The sequence below is a fragment of the Phocoena sinus genome, chromosome 12, assembly GCF_008692025.1.
Source record: "Phocoena sinus isolate mPhoSin1 chromosome 12, mPhoSin1.pri, whole genome shotgun sequence".
Classification (NCBI taxonomy): domain Eukaryota; kingdom Metazoa; phylum Chordata; class Mammalia; order Artiodactyla; family Phocoenidae; genus Phocoena; species Phocoena sinus.
The window spans coordinates 12,734,844-12,759,702 of NC_045774.1; the positions used below are offsets into that span (position 1 = coordinate 12,734,844).

Below are 24,859 nucleotides of genomic sequence, written 5' to 3' on the forward strand. Positions count from 1 at the left end.
CATCGGCAGGCGGACTCCCAACCACTGCGCCACCAGGGAAGCCCTCCTTCTGCTTTTAATATGAATTTTTTGTTCAATATAATAAGTTCTTTCACAAAAGGAAGCTTTGGTGGTTACTTTTGTTGTTTACTACGAGAAGCTAGCCCCCAGACTCTGAATAGGGGTAATTAATCAAGCCCAGAGATGAGCCCTAATTCACTGGCCGTCGACAGAAGCTGGGAAAGTCCTGCTTATGAAGAGATCCCCTTGGCAGCCATTAGCACGGGATGTCAAGTCCACACAGCTGGTTATCAGCAGCCTGGCACCAGCACCCAGGTGGCTTGGCTTCTATCTTGCATTCTTCCACAAGAAAGATTGTAATTAGTTAACCTTTGGCACGCTTCTCACAGTTGACAATTGATCACTTTTAAAAGATTTCCTCCTTTAGGATTGTAACCAGAAAGTGACAGGCTTCAAAACAAAGCCAAACAAAAGTGAAAACCCAAACAAAACACAACCTGTTCTATTTTCAGATATATGAAGTTTCAATACCTTGTTTTTATTTAGACCATATATTTTGAATGAGTGAGAAAAAGAGATTGATAATCAATTTTAGAACCCTGGTTAATGCCTGAAATTATGGGACATTGCCATTTATTCTAGTAAAGCATTGGATTTGGAACAGCTTTGTCCATAACTGGGACTAATGATCTACAGTGGGCTTTTTGAAATGCTTAGCGGAAACCATTCTGTGAGATGTTACAACGTGTCTCTTGAAAAACTGAGACGGTGCTCAGATAAATTTGAGAACTTTAGCTTAAAGGACTAGATGCAAGTATATATACAGGACTAAATGCAGCACATACACACACACACACAGACACGCACACACACACACAAATACAATAGGGCTTTTCAAAGCCTTTAAAATGCTAATCCAAGTATCAGTCCCCATGACCAAAATAAGATATGCAACATTTCCGAACATTTGTCTAAAAGCTATTTTTTAATGGACCACATATTAGCACTTTCTATAGGAACTCAGTAGAACTTGTAAAAAACTTATGAAAGAGTCATTTGTTCTGATTCCCTAAACATCAAATCTTAACGCTTGAGTTCTTGTAACATCCCCTTTTATGTAGGCAAAATGCTGATGTTTGGACATTCAAGACTTCCAGTGACAAGGGAATCCTAGTGTCTCAAAGCTTAGAAAAGCCTTTCTTTGGTTGTATTGCAATCCCTTTCCCTGTAGCTTCCACCTGTTGGCTTTAATTATTGGAGTCATATTGGTAAGTCCAATTCCCTGCTCACACCCCTTTAACTATATGAAGATAACTATCTTGTGCTGTTTGAGCCTTCTATTTCCCAGGTAATCCTGGGCACTTATTTCAACCATTTGTCATATTAAGGAATTTTAACTCCTTTTGCCTTCTTGGTTGTTCACCTCTGAACACAATCTATTTTGCTTATTTCATTCCTGAAGTGTGTTGTCTATTAGAGTGAGGCTAATATTTCTTTGGTTCTAGAAACCAAAATTCTATTGATGTGATTATCTATAATTGCAAGAGTTGATATGGCCTATATCATATTGTTGGTTCATGAAATAAAATCTTTATGACTTTTTTCACATCTGTTATCACTCACATTCTAGCTTTCTATAATTGGATTTTTGGACTAAAGTTTTCTTCTAGTAACTACTATAGTTTTAGTTTTTTTCTCACTCTTCTAGTAACGTTTGACTCCTTACCCGATCATAGGTTATTGAGCATTTCTCCATTGACTGGGACCCCTCAGGTGGGAATCAAAGCTGTACCATTATGTTCAGATCATAATTCAATATAGGATAGAAGTGTAGAAATTAACAAGAGCTTGTCAAATCTCTTGTTAAAAACACTATTGATACTGGGGTACCTGATTTCTCTGTCCTCTAAGAAAATAAAATTTGTCTTGTAACTAATTCTTGAGAACTTATCTCACCTCCTAGAGGTTACTGCTTCCTTTCTAAGTGCTCTCAAAATACACTTTAATAATCTGATCTAGGTTCTAAAAACAATTAACGCAAAGCTACATGGTCTTTGTAGTTTTCATAACTCCTTTGCCTTTGAAGTTATGATTTGTGTTTCATTAATTGTGTTTCATTTACAAGTTCTCTTAGTGTTTTAAGATCTCCAAGAGATTCGACCTCATTTCTGAATGTTCTCTAACACTATCTTCACCTTTACTGGTCTTCAGTTCTTTCTTAATAATGTTTCAGGCTGAATATCGTTTCTCTGAAAGAGAAGCTTGAAATATAATCAGGGTTGAAGAATTTTGCTTTCCTCTTGTCTTCCATTAATACTGAGTCTTATTCTTTGCAACTGGTTAGCAGTGCAGACTAAAGCTTTATTTGAGAAATCAATGTGATATTTCAGAAGAGATCTAGTCCAAAGTCAGAGTACCTGGGGTCTAGTTCCAACTCTCAGGTGGTGCTTTAAGGACATGACTAATTTGGACCTTGATGTTTCTTCATCTATTAAACATCATTGGTCAGCTTAGATCAGTGGTTCTCAACTGATATTTAAGCTAATGGTTTTCAACTGATTGTTTTTCTTGGGGGGGCAATGTCTGGAGACATTTTGGCTGTCACAACTGGGGATGGGTGGGTGATACTGGCATCTAGTGGGTAGAAGACAGGGATGCTGCTAAACATCCTGCCATGTGCATCCCCTCACAACAGAGAATTATCTGACCCAAAATGTCACTAGAGCCAAGGTTGAGAAATGTTGGGATAGACCAACTTGGGATAGTTGGGATAGCTCCCTTTCAGCAGCATTAGTTCATTCCTTTAAACTTTTCATTACAAGAGCTATGATTCAACTTCTTGGGGGAAAGAGAATAGAGGAGGTGAAAACAGTAAAGCCTCACTAAGTGGCTTACACTAGTATTATTAGCCAGTTTCCTGGCACTGTGCTATAGTATTTTACATGGATAATTACGCATCACAATCGCATCAAAATAACTGTTAGACACTATAGTTACGACCATTCTTACATATAAGGACACTGAAATATAGACAGTTTCAGGAAATTCCACAGGGAAATTCAGCTGGTCAGTGGTAGGATCTGACCAAATAAATGAGCCATCTAAATTTTTAAGATTTTATATTATATTTGCTATTCTTATTTAATTATGAAGTTTCCCTTTATCTGCTGGTATTTTAAATTAAATTTACACATAGTAGAGTTTACATAAAATATAATTATCTATCTTTTTCTTTAGTCACAATTTTTAAAAACTCTATTTGGAAACTAGGTATTTGAAAAGACTCTCACAATTACATATTTTATATTTGGAAAAAAGCATACAATAAAAAATACATGTCTGGCCTACAATTTCCCCATTTATAACGTCAGGAGGTTTGGATTAGATGCTCTATATACTTTTTCAGTTCCAATATTCTAAGAACTGTGAATATTTTTCATCTTCTTGATAAATCCAATCGCATTATTGGGATTTAGATGTTGATATTTACTTGCAGTGTAGCCATTTGAAAGGTTATTTGTTCCACTGAATTTCTGAAATAACCAGAAAAATCTTCAGGTGTTAAAGGGCATACTAGCCATTCTGCAAGCCTCTATCTGCAGCATTTTAAGGTTCTAGGAGTGGCATGTATCTCGTCTGTTTCCAAAGAGTATCTCGAAGACAGCACTTTTTAAAAGTTGATGTTTTGAATTTGAATGAGCTCACATGTAACTATATTTGAGGATTTCTGAGTATAAGAACATGTTAGCTGACATGACAGAGAAAAAGAAAGAACAACAAGAGTGAGATATTTTTGCTAAGTTGTTAAATTATGGGATGGATTAAATTGGTGATTGCATTGTGAAACATAGAATGGCCATACTCTATTTCACATCCACTATTCACTGAATTTTCTGATTGTTAAGTCTATTTTTAGTAATTTGACTTTTCTTAAGATATTCTTATTTATTAATGTCAATTTCCATAGACTTTACTTTTTTGCTTTCATATCAGATGTTTTAGAGGTACCTATTTTATCACAAGAAAAATTTCATTCATTTCTTGTGCTTTAAGGGACTTAGACATATCATATGGGACTCTGGATCATATATATAATTTATATATAATATTTTTTAATCTTTATGAAGGTTTGATAATGTACGTAGAAAAAAAAGGAAATAAGTAGGGCTTGATAGATTTTGTAGATTTCCAGTATCCCTGAATTTCTGTTGTCTATTTGGAAAACAGAATAGTAGGAAGAATGTGACTAATTTCCAACACAAAATATATTCTGTGTCAGCTTTTTTTCTCTCCCTCCCTTCCTTTCTTCCTTCCTAATAAATACTGCATTCTATACAGACAAATAGCATGAATTCTTTTTCTACATATTCATTCTCATTCTTGGACCGAGGGGACCATTATTTTAAATTATAGTGAAACTTTCAGCTTATATTTATTTGATATTTGTAATTACATGGAACTAATTTATCAGGCTAGTTATTTGCATGTGTTCCTAATAAGGCAGGTGTTATAGAAAGAAAAAGTTGTTCATTTCCTTTGATTCACAGTGAAGCAACAAGCACTAAATTAAATTCATACTAATCTCTCACCCAGGTATGGTTAATATTTACATTGCCAGGTATGCATTCCTTCTGCATACATCATTGGCAATGGGGATGACCAAACTCACATGGGGTCTTGAAAGCTGGCATTAGGAATGCCATTCATGTTTTGAAAAGTACTATTACAATTTTTTAGCACTCAGAATAAATCCTGTTTCTAGCCTCCACTTACCCACACCATATGTGTGTGTGTATATATATATATATGTGTGTGTGTGTGTGTGTGTGTGTGTATGTATATATATATATATATATAGTATTCTATTTATATGGTATTTTATTGGTATTGGTATGTTATATTATATGGTATTTTATTTATTTTATATATATGTTATTTTATTGCAGTAAAAGTATAAATCGTAGACAATACGGTTCTAATATTTCTTTTCATCGTGAAAAATTTCTACTCATTTCAAAGCTAGGAACTCTACTATGTAAGAAAGAAATTCTTGAGTGTAAAGGGAGAAGGCAGGCAAAAGTTATGGCTCTAGGTTCTTGATTTCCAGGGTGATAATAATCAAAAAGGAAATATTAAGACATATTTTATTCTAGAAAGTTGTAGTTCTCACAACGTCACCCCCAAAATAATTTAAAAAAAATTGTAGCGATTTGTAAATATTTATTGCAACTGACCAAAAGATAACCACATCAGAATGACATTCAAAAGTTAGTGGTTGGTCATCTTCATTCCAATGGTAACGTTGTTTGAAGTGAGGAAAAAAATATAAAAGCAAAAAATACTATAAAACTGAATTTCAAATTCATAAACGTAGAAGTAAGAATACATGTGTTGTAGAAAGTTAAAAGAGAAAAGAATCTGCCTCTCATAGCTGACTCCCAAAGCTAAAAAGAATAGATACATTTATATGTATAACTGAATCACTTTGTTGTACAACTGAAACTAACATAACATTGTTAATCAACTATACTCCAATATAAAATAAAAAGTTTAAAAAAAAGAAAATAAGATCAACATGTTCCAATGCACTAAATCTCAATGTAAGGACTTTTTCATGATAAATGTTTATAAAATAGCAATTTACCACTTAAGGTTGCCAAATTAATGACACATCATTTTGAGTTAATTTTTTAAAGAAAAGTGTGTTGCCATATTTTATCAGTTAGTTACATTAATTGGAAAAACAAGCACAAGAAAATGCTGCAGTAATTATATTAGTTAATCCAATCTTTAAAACTCAACCTCCCTAAAAGTTCATAGTATTCCGTCAGGAAGAACTCTAGCTAATTCATATATCAGTGTCCACTGTACTGTTCTGCTGTACAAAACAATCTTCTGGGTCAGCCCACCAAGGTGATAGCTGAAAAGACTGAGTTCTTGCAAGTTGAAGGGTTTCCTCCATCACATGCTGGTCAGGGGCAGCACGACAACTAGAACATTCAACTGACTCCCTGTCCTGGTCCCTCTGGCACCACCAGCCCACCAAGCTGCCTTCTCTAGTAGGATAGATGTGATTGGACTCACAATCCTAAAAGTCAGTTTATGAAAATATTAAATGAACTTCTCTGACGTTAATCAAAAATTTTAACCGTGGAAAAGAAAATTCTATCATTCAGTAAGAGTCAATATGACTTTACTGACAGCAAAAGATTTTAGTCAAATAATTTGAGCTCATATAATGGTAACCATGATCCCCATTATTGGATTTCTAATTCCCCGTGATAGTCATTAATCTATGTGAGTGTTTACTTTTATATACAGATATGCAAATACACTAAGAATACATCTAAACAAGCCCATATAAAGGCCTTATGGCATTCAAACTGTCAGTATATAAATGTTAAAATTTAGTTCTAGGAGGCACCACTGAGTGTAGTGAAAACCAGACTAGGGGGATAGTAGGGCACATTAATTAAAAGTCTGGGTTATAATATCAAATTCAACTGGGTTCATTCCTCAGCCACTGCTCTTTATCTATGACCTTAGGCTAGTTAATTCCTTAAACATTGGTTTCCTCAACTGCAGAGATAATCCACACCTCATATGATTAAATAAGATATACTGGATACAAACCAGTCAATAAATGTTATTACTAAAGTCTTTTTTTTACATAAACCTAAATTTATTCAATGCAAATATTGTAATTCCTTTATTAAACCATTTTTAATTGAAGTATAGTTAATTTACAATTTTGTGTTGGTTTTAAGTGTGCAGCAAAGTGATTCAGCTATATGTATATATATATTCTTTTTCAAATTCTTTTCCATTATAGGTTATTACAGGATATTGAATATAGTTTCCTGTGCTATACAATAGGTCTTCTTGTTTACCTATTTTATGTATAGTAACATATGTATGTTAATCCCAAACTCCTAATTTATCTCCTCCCTCCCATTAAACCCTTTGGTAACCATAAGTTTGCTTTCTATGTCTGAGTCTGTTTCTGTTTTGGAAATAAATTCATTTGTATCATATTTTTAGATTCCACACATAAGTGATATCACATGGTATTTGTCTTTCTCTTTCTGACTGACTTTACTTAGTATGGTAATCTCTAGGTCCATGCTGCAAATGGCGTTATTTCATTCTTTTCTCTGGCTGAGTAATATTCCATAGTATGTATGTACCACATCTTCTTTATCCATTGCTCTGTCCATGGACATTTAGGTTACTTCCATGTCTTGGCTGTTGTAAATAGTGTTGCAGTGAACATTGGGGTGCACGTATCTTTTCGAATTAGAGTTTTGTCTGGATATATGCCCAGGAGTGGGATTGCAGGATCATATGGTAACTCTACTTTTAGTTTTTTAAGGAAACTCTATACTGTTCTCCATAGTGGCTGCACCATTTTACATTCCCACCAACAGTGCAGGAAGGTTCCTTTTTTTCCACACCCTCTCCAGCATTTATTATCTGTAGACATTTTAATGATGGTCATCCTGGCTTGTATGAGATGATACTTCATTGTTGTTTTAATTTGCATTTCTCTAATAGTTAGTGATATTGAGCATCTTTCCATGTGCCTGTTGGCCATCTGTATGTCTTCTTTGGAGAAATGTCTATTTAGGTCTGTTATTACCAATAATCAAATATTTTGTGGCAATAAACATATTTCCAAGTAAACAATATTTTCTCATCCCAGATTGTAGCCAATTTACAGAAACATATTAAGCTCTTCTGCTATATTTATGAAAGGGATAATTCATTTTAAACTTAGATATACTCTAGTGCTGCACATGCATAGAAGCACGCCTATATCATGCATGTGTATGCTCTCTCTCTCTCTCTCTCTCTCTCTCACACACACACACACACACACACACACTCTTAACTGGAACTGTTTTCTTTTTAAACCAAAGAATTGAAAGAATAGCCACTTTGGCCTCATTCACAAAATATGCATTAATGTGGTCAAACCTGGTAATTTTGTGAGCTATCCTCATTTGGGACTTTTGTCATGGAATTGAAATGCTTTTCCTTCTCAAATTGGTTCTCCACAGATGTCTTGTAAAAAAGTCGAGAGCCAACTTTTGAGAGTGATTTGACAAATTAGGCTTCTGCTTTTAGTTTAGCTGGGGATAGTATAGTTTTTTAGTTAACGCAAATGCAAAGCATCTCCTCATTTCTTGACCTGCTACTTTGATCAAAATGTCAAGAAGCTGCTTAAAAAATAGTAACCTAAGGGTTTAGGAATGGGCTTGCCATATTGATGTGGAGTTAGCAGGAGGTACCATAATGTTAGCTTTATCATTGTTATATTACTTTGTTCTATAAGACTCACTGATTGATATATTAGAAAGTTAAGGCTTTGTCACAAGATAACTACATTATTTTGCTAAACACAAGATTCATTTGGTGAAAAAAATTTGTATCAATCAGCTTGACCGAATGGGTTACTCAGGTTAGACAAAACAGTAACTTTGGTAGTGTTTGGATGAAGTTACCTTTTAAACCAGCTTTCAGTTTAGTGTTTTGTTCAAAATTCGGATTATTGGACCCTACTTTGACTCAGTGAACCAGATTTCTTAGAGTTCCTCAAAAGTTACACTTTCTGGAGCTCACTGTAAAGCCTGATATCCTCTGCCTGAGACCATATACTAATATGCGAGTGCAAAGTGGTGTTTTGTGGGATAGCAGAGAAAAGTTTTGGATTAATATGAGAAGTCTAGATATTTGTCGGGGTTCTGCCTCTTACTGGTGGTTTGATCTTGTATAATCATTTAACCTCCCTGAACATTTTTTTTTTCATGTTTACCCATTAGGGTTATTATAGGAAGCTGATGTGATAAAAGCACTTTTTAATCTTCATGCTATCATATAAGGGAAAGATAGCATTATTATTATGGTTATAGTTAATGCAAACTCTAAATAATAATCTAACTGACATAACAGAGTTTTCTTTCCCCATATAATGTTATACATTAAAAAATAATCTAGGTGTCAAAAGTAAAAATACATTAGAGAACATGATCAGGGTGGAAACCAAGCAGTGAAGGCAGGCCAGCATCTCAGGTCTGAGTTGGACCTGGACTGATTTGAGCAAATGATGGAAGTGTTTTGAAGCCAAGTGGAATCCAATGAGGACAACAACAGGGTACAAAGAAATTAAATTGCATTGAGAGCAGATGGAAAATGAATGCCTTTGCCTAAGTCTACCTACCAAAGATCAAGAAGACATAAAGACAACAAGCTGAACATAAATCAGGCATGGAACACTACAGCTGCAGCAGTATGTTGGACCCTGGAATGCATAAAAGAATATGAGACCATCTTTTTTTTTTTTCCACATTGAGCCAGGGTATGAGCTCTTTAGGGCACTGAGTCTGGTTCTTGACCTCCTTATCAATAACACTTATTAAAAATAAAATTAGAAGGCAAGCACCAATGTAAGAAAATTTTTGAAAAGTGTAACTTTGGATCAGAGGACTAAAGGCTGGAGAGAAAAAATGAAGAATCCCTCCTGTGAATATTTTTTTTACTGAAAGGTAAGCCTGAAATAATGTCAGGGTATTACACAATCCTTTAGCTTGTCAATCAGTTGCAAGAAAGGGGTCATTCCTACCCCCTCCAGGTCTCCTGAAATATCAAAAGATATTTATTCAATCATTTATTTATTCAACAGATGTTTTTGGAGTACACTTTACTGTGCTAGGCAGATACTGGAGATACAAGAAGGAGCAAGACAGATATAATTTGTGCTCTCAGGGAGCTAAGGCTAACTTGTCCCATGCACCATGTGCCTACTGTAGATGGTTAGCAAAAGTGGCCACAATGACTTCCCTCCCTACATCCACACCCCTTTGCAATGTGACTGCAGCTCCATCAATAGGTGGAGTCTGTTTTCCCACCCTTTGAACCTAGAACCTGTGATGGCCATGAGAACAAGCCTGGGCTAACACAGATGATGGAAGATGAGGATCCATGAGGAGCTAGCCATTCTTGCTATGGTCACCTTAGATCAGCTGGCTGACAGCCGATAGAGCAGCTCACCAGAGTGAGCCCAGCTAAGACTGGAAGAACTGTCTAGCCCAGCCCAGCCCAGCCCAGCCCAAATTACTGATCTATAGAATTGTAAACCAAATAAATGGTTCCTTTCAGCCATTAAATTTTGGAATGATTTGTTATGCAGCAAAAGCTGACCAAGTAGCCCTTAGCTATGTAAGTATGACTCAAAGTTTATCTTGGGCACATAATTTTCTTATATGATCAAATTACCTTGATAACTGCCAACTCTCCACTTGACTTTGCGTTGCATGGACATGATCTCAGTGTACAGTTTCAGAATACAGACACCCTGGGAAGGTTTGATATTGGATCTCTGATCTGCAGAATATGAAGTTGACTAATGTGCTTGACGTGTGACACATACAGTACAACATGCTTCTTGGAGAAAATACAAATACATAGATAGGCAGGACATAAACATCTACAATGGTACAGACAGCAGTTAAACAGTTAATGCAAATCCAATTAGCTTTGTTTCCTAACATGACGGTTCATGACTTAAAAAAAAAAGAAAAAAAGAAAACAACACCTCCCTGTCAGATACTGAATTTGTAAACGAATCAATGACCTATAGACACAGCCGTAAAGTCTCCAATTTTTCCCCCAAATAATTTTATTATTTTGATATATTAGTGAAAAGGTCACCAAAGACCTATGTACTGTTCCAGATGTCTGTGTGTAACTGCCTTGATTCTAATGGTGACACCTCAGTGGAGATTAGTGAAAGGGATATTTGATTTATCTTAATTTTCAAATATGTCAGAGTGTCTTTTCCTCTCTTCCTGGCATCCACACTTCTGTGTCCAGCTCTCCCAGTTGGGCGTTTTGGGAAAGCAGCCAATTCCAGGGCTAATGTGTTTCTGCCATTATCTGACACTGATGCTGCTTCACAGAGGCAGCAATGAAGATAAGCCCCATTTGGATGTATTTTTAAAGCGAACCTTTTAGTTGCTTAGACCAGAGCTTCCCCAGTTAGCTTCCTTTCTCCTCTCTCTGGCTGTGCAAGAACCACATATGTGGCTGTGAAACTGCTGGATTTGGAGGGGAGTCAAGGGCAGTGTCGGGGCAGCTGAAGGACATTCATGCTGAACTCAGGAAAAACACTCCACCAGACAAGCTGGGAGCTGTACTTCCAGGAAAGCAAGGCAGGCGAAGGGTTCCGAGAGGATCAAATATGACAAGAGACCTCGGCAGTGGTACAGGGTACAATACCAGCAGCCACTCCCCAAAGTGCCTGAAAGGAGAGGGAGGGTATAAACAGGTGCTTAAGGAGAGAGAACGAATCCTTTACAATGGCCACCATTTTGCTCCAATGGTAAATATTTTAACCTTAGTTTAGGACCGAGGGTTTTAAGTTGCATTCTTTAACGTATTATCTTCAGGTTAGAGAAAAATCTATTTAAATTCCTACCCTCTTTAAGTTATTCACAAGATTTCCATAATCACCGAGAAGGAGAGCTGCTTAGTAAAAGGAGCAGGCTTAGAGGTCTTGATGTGAAAAAAAAAAAAAAAAATTAAAGAAGCAGAGTAGAAAACCTGTTCTTTCTGGCTTTTGTTTCCGAAATGGAATTAGAAGTGAGACATAATAAGCTAATAATTTCCCTTTGGTTGGAAATAGGCCTGCCATCATTACCTCATGCTCCCCAGGGCTTGCGAGTTCCTGGGTTCATTTTAACATTATTTAATATCAAGAGTATGAGGATTCATGTCGCCATGGCAGATCCTTCTGGGCCATATTACATTGGTCCTGTGGTCAATTAGAAGGGGTGAGCCTGGGCTGGGTTGGGTGGCAGTAGTGGCCATCACAAGGGACAGCGAGGAGTGGGGAACAGGAAGCAGAGAGGAAGCAGCTGTATCCTAAGGGAACCAGGCTCTCTCTCTGGCTCCGCGACTTGACTTCCTGATGATTTTTAGGGAGCCATCTGTCCCCACTGTTCTGCTCCCTGACCCTAGAAACTTTACCTAAGGTTCTGACATGAGGATTTACTTTCACAGGGAGTTTGAATTTGAGTTCTGTGTTATAAAATTACACAGGCTGTGATTTTTGGATGCTGGCACCATCATTCAGAAATTTACTTACTTAAGTTAATTTTAATAATTCAGTGACTGATTTACTTTACAGGCCAGACTCCAAAATTTCCAAACCAGTGGCTTAACAAGGCAATATTAACTTAGAGACAGATTTTTTTTTCTCTTTCCTCCTTTTTGATGTCTCATGTGATTATTCTGTTGTGTGTAAACCTTGCATCTTCTGTGCACGCTCCCATGTGTACTCTTCTGTGCACAGGGCTATATCTTCCAACAGATAGTCACTCCTCATTATACTAACCTCAACTGGTATGATGACTGTTGCAAAACTAATTTAGTTCTAATAATTAAGTAATAAATTTGATGTTTTCTCTAGAGTTCAGGTTTAAAAATTTATAAATCAGTGACTCAACAAAGTTAAGGACGGGCCATTGAATCCTCTTTTCTCCTTTGGTGTGACAGTGAGTTGCTGGGAACATCGTCACCCATCACTACAGTGGGCAAAGTGCTTTCTCTGTAACCATAGATCCAGAGCAGGACTGGCTTTTGAGAAGTGACAGGGACATTGGAGTGATATGCATGAAACACCTAACATTGGGGGGAATGAGAAGAATTCTAGATTAAGATTACTTCCACAATATGCTGAAGTCATTAATTTTGCATAGAAGCAAAGGCTGTGAAGGTAGTAGAGTTTTAGTAGATTTATGGATATCTGATGATATCTGATTGGAATGTCTCTATATCTGAATGCATATGTACAAAATACATAGAGCGCAGCCTCAATCCCCTCAATCCTTTTCCAGTGGATTCAAAGCTTGGCTTTTAAGAAGCTCTATAATTTTTCTGTCATCCCCAGGAGGTACACCCAATCCTAGAAGCTGCCTACCTGATGGTTAGTCCTATCCACTGTGTTGGCCGTGGAGGGGAGGTCTCTGGTGTTCTGACGCATTCTAGTGGAGTTTTGCTGCTCAATGGTGGAGGACGTTGGGATGCAGAACTCTCTGAAGCATCGTTTGAAGTTTTCATCCAGAAACGCATAAAGGACTGGGTTCAGGCAGCTGTTTGTGTAACCGAGAGCAATGCAGAAGTGCCATGAAACAGTCTGGAAAGTAGTTTCTGGGATTGTGATCAAGGCTTTGACGATGACGTAAATGTGAATGGGGGTCCAGCAGACAATGAACACAGCCACAACCACCAGCACCATCCTGGTGATTCTTCGCAGGTTCCGATCCTTTTCTTTGGAGCCAGAGAGCACGCGGACGCTCTTGAGGCGTAAGATCATCAGTCCGTAACACACCGTAATGACGAGGACGGGCATGATGAAAGCAAAGATGAAAACACAGATCTTCAGCAGGTTTTCCCAGTACCAGGTTGGGTGAGAAAATGTTAGAGTACAATCTATGGAACCTAGAAGAAAAGAATGATAAGGAAGAATTAGCAGCAACTTTTAATGATGTCATTAGGTGTTGCGGCTGCCATTTTGCTCTCTAATTTATCACCTTGACCTGGGTTAACTTCTGGCTGTTACTACACAGGCCAGAAAAGGAAGATTTAAAGAAATCATGGAAGAAACTCAGTTCTCTTTTGATTTTCAGGGAGAGTTATTTTTTCCAGATACGTCATTTAGGTTGTCCACTTTGATGACGTTAAGCTTTCATTCAGTCAACAATTATGAATCTCTCACCGTGAGCTAGATCCTCTATGGGGCCTAAGTTGATATAAAAATATAATCACTGTCCAGATTCTATAGGAGTTTCCAGCTAATGGATGTCTTCACTCCATTTTCTGGGTTTTTTTGGGGGAGGCACCCATGTGGCTTGCGAGATCTTAGTTCCCCAACCCGGCCACCACCGCAGTGAAAGTGCTGAGTCCTAACCACTGGACCACCAGGGGATTCCCTTAACTCCACTTTTTGATGGGTGATTTATCATTCTGAAATGAAGTCTAAAAAGATAAATTTGTCATGTAGGCAGCCACCTGAGATTTTAAAACAAGCCTCCACTTAATGTTCTTTGGGTTTAAGCTCTAATTACTCTTGAAAGAGCTGTGTTCTTATTTTCCCGTCATTTTGGTGAAGTAAGTGCAGAGAAATCAGGAACCAATAGATTATGGTTTATCTTCTCTTTCAAATGTTTACTGGACTTAAAATTATAGGGGAAAATTCCTATTTCAAAATATTCAAAACTATTTTGCTAAAAAGGATCATTAAAATTACAATTTGTCCGCAGCATGGGACCACTCCATAATTTCTACTTGGCTTATGACTTCACCAACATATCTATCTATATTCTCTCTATCCCTCAGGCCTGCAGCCATACTCACCTTGCCGGTACTTTGTTGTCGCCATGAACATCACAGGCAGACCAATGGCTGAAGAGAGGATCCAGTTGCAGATGTTGACGATCTTGGCATTGCGGGGAGTGCGGAAATCCAGGGCCTTGACGGGATGGCAGACTGCGATGTAGCGATCAATGCTCATGGTGCAGAGGGTGAATATGCTGGTGAACATATTATAGTAATCTATGGAGATCACAATCTTGCAGAGGATGGTTCCAAAGGGCCATGTTCCCATTAGGTAATTGACACTCTGGAAGGGCAGGGTACTGGTTGCTAGGGCATCTGCCAGAGCAAGGTTGAAAATATAGATGTTGGTGGCAGTCTTCATTTTGGTGTATCTAAGAGATGAAGGAAGAGCAGTGGCACCGCCAGAAAAAAATGAAACCATCAGGGTGAAATGTAGTTAAGCTTTCAATTAAAAAGCAAAAACTAAAAAACAAAAAAACAGAACAAAACAAACCCCCCGAAAACCAAAGCAAAAACAATGGCAAGGATTAGCGGGAAGCATTTGAGATTAGATACAGAGGAACTCTTTCACAGTAGTAGATTGGCCATTTATAACCATGTGCCTATGGGCTATATATATAACTTCTCTACCTATCAGTTTCACTATCTGTAAAAACATTATAATAACAGCTGCCATACTGATTTATTGGTTTATTTGCTCTTTTAAAAAATGTGCCGGACACTGTGATAGGTGTAATAGACACAGGGAGTGCTCAGTCAAGTATCCAGACATGGGGTAATAATACATTTTAATTCTAAATATATGAGAAAAATTTCAGCTATGTAGTTAAAATTATGGAGCAATGTAATCGTGCAAGAGTGTATGTATATGTAGGTGTATACACATACACACGCACACACACACAGATATACAGGCTATTATGGAGTCATAGAGATGAGGCAAAGGGAATAGTAGGGGTATCATAAGGAAAGAAGGAATGCATCTTGAGAGCGTACATGCGCAAGTTTAATTTTACAGTTGGTAGGAGTAGGTCATTCAAGACAGAGAGAAAGCTCGAGCAAAGGCATAGAGGTGAAATGGCATGATGTGTATGTTTGGCACTGAAAGAGTAAAGATGCCAGAAGGAATGACAAGGAATCTGATAGAGGAGGAATATAGAGGCCAGTTCATAGAGGGACTTGTATACCATGGTAAGAAGATTAGACTTTATCCACTTTGTGATGGGGAAGCTAAGGTTGTTTGTCTTGTTTTTATTATTTAATAACTTTATGGAGGCATATAATAAAAGTATACAATTTGATGTTTTGCTATATGTACACACTTCTGAACCCATCACCATAACAAAGAGCAGGGATTGGCTTGCACACTCAATTAGACTGCACCTGATTTTGTAAACAGTTCTACTGGTACACACTCACACCCATTTAATTAATTCTTATCTATAACTGTTTTGATGATGCAATGGCAGAGTTGAGTAAGAGACTATATGGTTTGCAAAGCTTAAAATATTTACTATCTGACCCTTTACAGCAAAAAATGCCAACTCTTGATCAAGATGATGAACATGTCAATCACTCCCCCCTCAATGCTTCCTTGTGCAGCTCTCTAATCCTTCCATCTTGCCCCTCCCTGCCTTGACCCCCACTCCCACTGTCCTATAGGCAATTACTGATCTTGATCTCCCTTCTGTCATTATAGATTAGTTTGCATTTTTTAGACATTTTATGTAAATAGAATCACCCAATATGTACTCTTTTTTTGTCTAGCTTCTTTCACTCAGCACAATTATTTTGAAATTTATTCACATTGTTGCATGCATCAATGATGCATTCTTTTTTATTGTCCAGTGGTATTCCATTGTATGGATATGCCATAACTTGTCTATCCATTCACCTATTAATGGGAATTGGGTGGCATCCACTCTTTAGATATTACTAATTAGCTGTTATGAACAGTTTTGTACAAGTATTTGCATGGACCTATGTTTTTCTGTCTCTGGGTTAAGTATTTAGGCGTGTTATGTGTCCTCAAAGCCGCAGAAATTAGAACTACCAAGTAGAAGACAAACAGGTATGGCGAGACACTAATGAATTATATCTGATGGTGGAAGAATATCTTGCAAATATATCGTCAAATTGTCAAATATATTTGACACTCCACGTCTATCTGCTCTGCTGTTGGTAACGGGACCTCAATTTCACTCTAAGGAGCCACTCATTTCCCATTCTCAGTCCATGTGCTTTGCGATGGGCTCCATTGCTAGTCCAAGGCATGAAGATTTAAAGTGAATGCCCAGCAATCGTCTCATGTTTCAACTAGAGCCAGTGAGATTTGGGGGGGACTTCTGGGGAAAGAGTATATTATTTTAAAATAATTAAACCTGAGAGGATGCAAGGCATGTAGTTGTTGGAAGAGCCTGTCTGAAAATGGATTTAACCCATAGCATGTGGATCTGAGAGAGTGAGAGAGAAACCCATACCTAAAGCCTGCATGATGTAAAGGCACACTCGACACTTCCCAGCCAGCAGACCTTACATTTCACATCTTATCTTTAGCAGAATGTTTTATGTCAAATAATCAGGTTCTTTACTGTCAGTTTGTGACTCATCATACTTTTAACATTTTCTTCAGGCTCTTAGCACCAGGTACTTATGGATGTATGATTGTTTCATTAAAAAAAATCCTTTCCTCCCCTAGAATGAGATGCTTGTGAAGCAAAATTAGGTTAGGTTTCCACATCACAAAAGGAAAAGTGAATATTTATCTATAAAAGCTATGTCAATTGGCATTTTACAGGAATAATGCTGTTTTTCTCCATTTATCCAAAGACCTTTCCTCTAAAGATAGCCAGTATTCATATCCCAATTACTTACCCTCTGAATCACAGCACCGTATAAAAGAGGGTTCAGCAGTTTCCAAAATATGTGGAGGAGAATAATTATACAAGACTAAAGGTTTGGGAATTCCACTTGCCTCTGGCATATCTCCAAAGCCTTCCATCTGAAGGGATAGTCTGACCAGAAAAGGGGTCATGCTGTCCAGCAAACATGGGCTTTTCATTCTGTTCTGTTCTGATGTGGTGGGATGAACATTGCTCCAGGAAAGTTACAGGAACAATCAGAGTCACACTATAAGTTATAGGAGTACACGAACCAGAGTTAGCAAGCATGCCGAAGAGGTGAGCCGGAGGAAGGATTACCTTTGGGTTCAGTTTACCTGGGTGGGTCTGAGTAGAACTCCTGGATGTCAACACACAATCCTTTTTCCATCTTTTGTACCTATGAGTTCTTACTGTGTCATAGATGAGTTTAGTGGCAAAGTGGGCAAAACAAACTGGGAGGGATAGGTGACACGTTCTCAGAGTGTCTCACCTGTACTACAGGACCTTTATGACATTGACTGTTCCTGCTATGCTCACTGAATTAGATCTTTTCCTCTAGGCGGTGAGCCAAACTATTTTTTCCTTTCTAGTTAGCCCACTGAAATTTTCCTAGTATGTATTTAAAAAAATTTGTTCTAAATGACCGAGTAGTTTATTTGCTATATGAATCCAAATGAATTACAATGCAACTATTAAAAAAAAAATTCTTCTCAGGACCTTCAATGCTTGACCCGTTAGAGTGATTTTATGAAGCCTCCAGATGCTGTGTTGGGGAAGAGGCATTATAAGCCCATTTCATTGGCAGCTCACCTATTCTCCTGTGTTCCATACATACCTTTGGTTTGTAAGTACCCTTCCTTTTTTGTGGTTATAATTCCTATTTATCTTCAGATGCATTCTTCATTCCATTTCTCCAAATATTACCACTTACCAAAACATCATTGATTTTTGACCCACTTGTGCTAAATGAAGCCAAACTGAATAAATTACTCTTGTATACCAATGGGATGGGCTTTGTAAACCTTTTGTTGTTGTTGTTCTATTTTGTTTTTGAGTTAATTCTTGAATTGTGATGACCCTATCTCTGTCCAGAAAAAAAAACAGACCAAGGATGCTTGAAAAGAGGAAGAACGTATTCCAGAATCCAGCTTGTCAGTTTTGTACCCCATCATGTGCTTCACATGGCTCTCCACCTATTTTAGGAGTTCACAATAGAACCAGCTGGGATGTACAGAAGATTTTCACCTCTTTTTGGGCTGATTTTCTGCCCTTTGATGTTTTACCAAATGGAGGTTTTTTTTTTTTTTTTTTTCCTAATATCAGTGAAGAAGAAAGATGTCTAACTCAGTAAGGATTCAATGAGCCCCTTTTATATGTTCAGCATTGTGCTTGGAAAGATACCTTTTTCACATCTGTCATGACTTTTATATCCACTTACCCTCACATAGAGAAATTCACATTTTTAATGGAGAAAAAACCTCCTTAGAGTGTTGTCTTTTAATACTCATGATTAATTGGATAAATCCAATGAAATAAAGGCACTTGTCCTACATTTCAGTTATCATTTAGATGAAGAAAATGGTCACATTAGTACCTACCTGAATCTCTCCTTTATTATCCATTCCATTCTGTTGTCTCAGGCAAACATACGTGTGTGTGTGTGTGTGTGTGTGTGTGTGTGTGAAAGAGAGAGAGAGAGAGAGAGAGGTTGAAAACAACCAAAACCTATGATACATTCTCGTTAGGTATTAACACAGAAAGAGACCATATATTAGTTTATTATTCTCTGTTATCTTCTCAACTAGCTTAGTGGAGGGAACAGGGATTTCTCACTTTGCTATAAAATATTCTAAAGCATTTTACTTACATTTATTTTAAAGTGGTTTCTGTGGTCAGTGACCAAATTTCCAATGAGTTTATACTAGCAAAAGGAGAAAGTAGTATTCTGAGATCTCTGAGCCCTGCAGACAGAAACGTGATTATTGTTTACTAATTTGTCTCAGAACAGAAGACAGAGAGAGGTTTACAGGAAATTAAACAGAGAGGCACCTCCTTCCAGAGGTCAATTACCTCTTTCTGTCTCTGTGCCACCGGAGTGTAACAACCATCAGAGTCTTTTTCATTGAGTGGTACTCTTTTTTTTTTCATCCATACTGCCTTTTTGTTGTTGTTGTTTTTCTCTATATTCCTGCTTTCCTCCTACTCCATGTTCCATTAATGAAAATTCATGAAAAAAATAGCCTTTGGATGGAACAAGGACAAAAGTCTGCTTTCTTCAAGCAGTGGATGAACTTTATAAATAGAAAATGCAAAATGAGTAACCGATCATATTTTTATTTTCGCATTTGGTGCTAGAAAAAATCAGAATAAAATGTGTGGCTCCTTTTAATAATTGCATAGAATTCTAATGGCGCTAGACTCTAATATACTTCTATTGTACTGAGCATCCTGCGAACCTCATCATTTGATTCTCTTTTGGCTTCCAATTTGTCTATTTTCTTATTTTTCTTATTTTGTTGCATGCATTTTTGTAAGGCTCTTTAAATCCTCTTGTTAGAATTGGGAACTGAGGTGGAGGATGGGGAAAGAACAGGCCCACACATCAATGGAGAGGGAAGGAAATGAAAAGAGAGACTCTTCCATTATGGCCAAGAGACTTCGCTTGACCATTTTTTGCATTACACCTTTCGGAAGTGCTTGTTTTCTGCTTTATTTGATTTCTGAAAATTTTATATACTTCAGGATATTTATTTCATCAGAAGTTTATATGAAAAAATAATGTTTTTTCCTTGATTCCTGTATTCTGTGATAAATAAAATTTACCTATTATTGAAACATATTACCATGCTAAATCCTCTGATGTATGTAAACCATTATAATTTGGTGAAATATTCTTATCTGTGACTTTAGATTTTTGTTTCCTGAAATATAGATTTTTATCTCTTTAGACCAAATTGCTTCAAAAACAGCATCAGAATATCTGTCTCAGCCTTTTGCTTCTTAGATAACAATGTTTTATTTTTATTCTAAAGGCCTGGTTGTTAAAATTTAGAAATACTTTAGGGACTTCCCTGGTGATGCAGTGGTTAAGAAATTGCCTGCCAATGCAGGGCACACAGGTTTGATCCCTGGTCCGGGAAGGTCCCATATGCCTTGGAGCAACTAAGCCCGCAAGCCACAGCTACTGAGCCTGTGCACCACAACTACTGAACCCACGTGCTGCAACTACTGAAGCCCGCAGGCCTAGAGCCTGTGATCCGCAACAAGAGAAGCCAATGCAATGAGAAGCCCACGCACCGCAACAAAGAGTAGCCTCAGCTTGTTGCACTAGAGAAAGCCTGTGAGCAGCAATGAAGACGTAACACAGCCAAAAGAAAAAAAAGAAATACTTTAGCTTCCAAACTTGGGAGTTCTAAGAGAAAAGGAAATTCCTTTTATTTTAGGATCTGAAAGTTCTGAATGTAAAAAATAATCAAAGGTGAATTACCACTAACATCAAATAATAATATATCCCTAGGCATTTCTTTAATATTGAAGGAACAAAAGAGAAAACTTCAAAATATAATAAAACAATTCTACCAATGTCAATATTAGAAAATTGCTTTTTGAAGAAGCTCAAGTGTATGCTGTAGATTATAAATTTTTAGAGAGAGTAGACTATGAGTAGAATTATTATCTACTGCACTTAGTGAAACAAATTTAAGATTTCATCTATAGTTTTGGTGATGATGTTGTGCGTATAATCACCCAATACAAGTATAATATGAAAGATAGCATGAACAGAAAAGTTAAAAAGCTATAATTAAATTATCCATTCAAAACAAAATCCAGCACAAGATGGTCACCAGTAAATGGAATTGAATACAGGAAGAAGGGTTTGGATTATAATTATTTTTCTTTATGATAATATGAAACAACCTTTTTTTTTTTAAGGAACCTGTGGCTTTTGAAGTAAACAGGGAATATTCTTTTTTGCCTTGTCATTTTGTTGTCAACTTAAAAAGAACTTTGGTCATAGAAGGTCATGGAATGATGAGGAGTAAGATCTGAAAGGGGTTTTCAAGACCACACAGTCTGATCACCTTTTTTTATGGTGGAAGAAACTAAGCACAGAGACGTACAAATGTTTGAGACCTTTCCCCCCCATTTCCCTAAGCTTCATTTAAAACAGAAATGTACCTTCTGTGCTGTAATTGCATTGTGGGCCATGTGTATTTCTGGATGTTCATTGCTGATATACTCAACCCACCGTGTAGCTAAAGCAAGGTAGGCATGCAAAGCTTCTTAATCTTCTTTTCAAAGATGCCCATGCTGGGAATATCTTGGGAATTTTGAGATATTTTCTCATTATATTGAATGTTGTAACAGAATCATATTTTTTAAAGGAGAATTGAGTTTGCTCCATTTCCTTTGCTTTACTCTTTCACAATCCATGATTTAAGCCTATCATTTCTATGTAGTTGACACACAATCTCTCTCTCAAATTCCATGACTACCTTTCCAACTCTCTTTGGGACATCTGTAATCTGCTATTGACTTCTCAAATGCAATACTTGTCAAAGTGTGCTTATTCTTTCTTACCCACCACCACCAACACTACCGTCACCATCATCACAATCAATAATAGCAAAATAATCAATAACATCATTGAAGAAGATGTAACAAATGGAGAGTTGAGATAATTAGGAAGACAAAAGTTAATTAAATTTTTAGAAATAGGGAGTAGAAGGGGAAGGGTGAAATACGACTCCCAAAGTCTAGCATGGAAGAATGGACAGATGGCAATATCATTGTTTAACAGAGAAGGAAGAGAGGAAAAGCAGTTTTAGTGTTGACAGAAAGTTCAGTTTTGAGTGTACTGTGTTGTGGGACAAAAGGAAAATGACTATTAGGTAGCCAAATATATGTTTGCCATTCAGCTGGAGCAATTTATTTATGTCATCAGCCTCTAGATGTTAATTCCAGTCAGGCAAGTGGATGAGATTGCCTTTTTGTATGTTGCAAAATGTGAAGAATGTTGAAGTCAGAGAAGAACAAAGTTCCATAAAGGGACAGAAAAGAAGAGAAGGAGAGAACAAGGGAGAGACAGAAGGTGTGAATATGTTATCCATGATGCATCAGAATGTGAATGGGAGAGAAATGAGTTGTAAAATGTCAGAGCTAGAAGCTCTTCTGTGGAAAACTCTTCTAATCAGGAGACATACATTTTTGTAAATGGGAGGTTTGATTTTTATCAATAACCAACAAAATAGTTATTTTCTATCATGATTATATTTGATTATACAATGTAAAATGCAATTATTCATAGACTATAACATTGATGGCAGTTCTTGAAATAGAATTTATCAGAATTCTTGCTTTTGAAAACACAAATTTGTAGCAGTACCACAGCCATGAGTATGTCTATATGTGAACTCACATATTTTATATATTCTAATAGATTAGATCACTTCTTACTTATATGATACATATTTCCCTATAAATCTTATAGCTCATATAAGAAAATTGATAGAAATTTCCCCAAATTTGATCATCTTAAAAATTTACATTACAATTCCAATATGAATTTGTAGAATGGAAAGACATTTTTCTATAGTCCTAATAAAAATAAGTAAATTTTTATCAACTAAGATAGAGAAAAAATTAAATTATTTTCTACTTACCTATAAGAAATGACAATGCAAAATTGTTAAAAAACTTTAAAATGTCTACCAATCTATGAATGACATGTAATATGTCATCATTTTAATTAACATTTTACTGATTACTCTAGAGGTTGAAAATAATTTTATGTATTCCTTGGTCAATTATACTGCCTCTTCTATTAATTTGCTTTCATTTTCTGCTCATTTTTGCTCACTTTTTCTTATTGACTTGTCAGAGATTAAAATGTATACTGTAACTATAAATATTTATTCTCAGACTGCTACTGTTTAAAAATATTCACCATGTTTTGCTGTTCCTTAAAACTATCGAATTTTAACTTCCTTGATGGTGTGTGTATGTGTGTGTGTGCCCATTTTTCATTAAAGGCCTTTCTTATTATGAGGTTATTAAAATGTGACTGAAATTTCCTTTTAAAAATTTAAAATATAGATTTTTCAGAATATATTTTTAATTAAAAAAATATGCATGCTTATTGTAAAAATAAATAATACAGGAAAGCACAAAGGAAATAGAAACCTGGAACTCTACCACCTGGAGATAGAATTTGAGCCAACATCCTTCTAAACATCTTCTTATACGTGAGAAGAGTAATGTTCATTAATACTGGCTACTGACCTGGCATTGCACTAAGTAAATTTACAAAATTGAAGGGAGAGGTACTTCATCATCCCCATATTACAGATGAGCAAACTAAGCCTCAGAGATCAGCTACCTTACCCAAAGTTGTAAAGCCCATAAGTGACAAAACTGGTGTTACCTCAGGTCTGTTCACTGCTCCATGCTGCCCCCCTCTAATGTATCAGTATGTCACAGAGGTAGGATTTGAGTCTTGTTACTCTTCCAAGCCCAGCATATAGGAGATGCTCAAAAATGCTAATTATATTTGGTTATCTAAAAATATATTTAATCTTTTTTTAAAAAATTAAAATTTTATTAGTTTTTTAATTTTAGAATTTTATTTATTTTTTTATACAGCAGGTTCTTATTAGTTATCCATTTTATACATATTAGTGTATACATGTCAATCCCAGTCTCCCAATTCATCACCCCCCCACCCCTCCCACCACTTTCCCCCCTTGGTGCCCATATCTTTGTTCTCTACATCTGTGTCTCAATTTCTGCCATGCAAACTGGTTCATCTGTGCCATTTTTCTAGGTTCCACATGTATGTGTTAATATATGATATTTGTTTTTCTTTTCTGACTTACTTCACTCTGTATGACAGTCTCTAGATCCATCCACATCTCTACAAATGACCCAACCTCATTCCTTTTTATGGCTGAGTAATATTCCATTGCATATATGTATCACATCTTCTTTATCCAGTCGTCTGTTGATGGACATTTAGGTGGCTTCCATGACCTGGCTATTGTGAATAGTGCTGCAGTGAACATTGGGGTGTATGTGTCTTTTTGAATTATGGTTTTCTCTGGGTATATGCCCAGTAGTGGGATTGCTGGGTCATATGGTAATTCTATTTTTAGCTTTTTAAGGAACCTCCATACTGTTCATACTGTTAATCTGTATTCAAGAAACACCTGAACATAATTTCATCCTTGTGATGAAAAATGTCAGTTCCTCTTCTCCCATCTCATTCCTATTGCTTATGTGGTCATTTTCAGTATTTGTAACTGATTGTCTAATCTTTACTTCAATATCACTAAATAACATGCTTCTAGAGTATGTTGAGGGAGTTACCTCTGAAATACCTACTTTGGCTTGACATTCACAATGGTTTGGCTCACTTTATTCCATCCGTCTTCTTCTTTACTCCAATGGTGTTGATGGAAAATTCTGGTTTTCTTCCTTTGCAATGAATTATCCTTTCTCTGTCTTGCAATTTTATCTCTTTTATGTTCTGGAATCTCATTAATATACGATGAGACTTTTTTTTAAAGATTGATTGTGCTTGT

General features: G+C 36.6%; 1 protein-coding gene across 5 annotated transcripts in view; it reads right to left on the reverse strand.

The window, feature by feature from the left end:
* OPRM1 (opioid receptor mu 1) overlaps positions 1-24,859 on the reverse strand; it is a 178,997-nt gene that overhangs the window by 131,199 nt on the left and 22,939 nt on the right. For 2 of the 5 annotated variants that reach the window (XM_032650845.1, XM_032650844.1), the window contains exons 2-3: positions 14,416-14,768; positions 12,980-13,500 (exon numbers count right to left, since the gene is read on the reverse strand). In XM_032650845.1, the coding sequence (XP_032506736.1) occupies positions 12,980-13,500; positions 14,416-14,768 (874 nt within the window). Of the gene's footprint in view, positions 1-6,505; positions 6,516-7,724; positions 7,735-10,274; positions 10,384-11,086; positions 11,330-12,979; positions 13,501-14,415; positions 14,769-24,859 lie in introns of those variants that run through there. The other 3 variants (XM_032650846.1, XM_032650843.1, XM_032650842.1) reach the window with 3 other exon arrangements.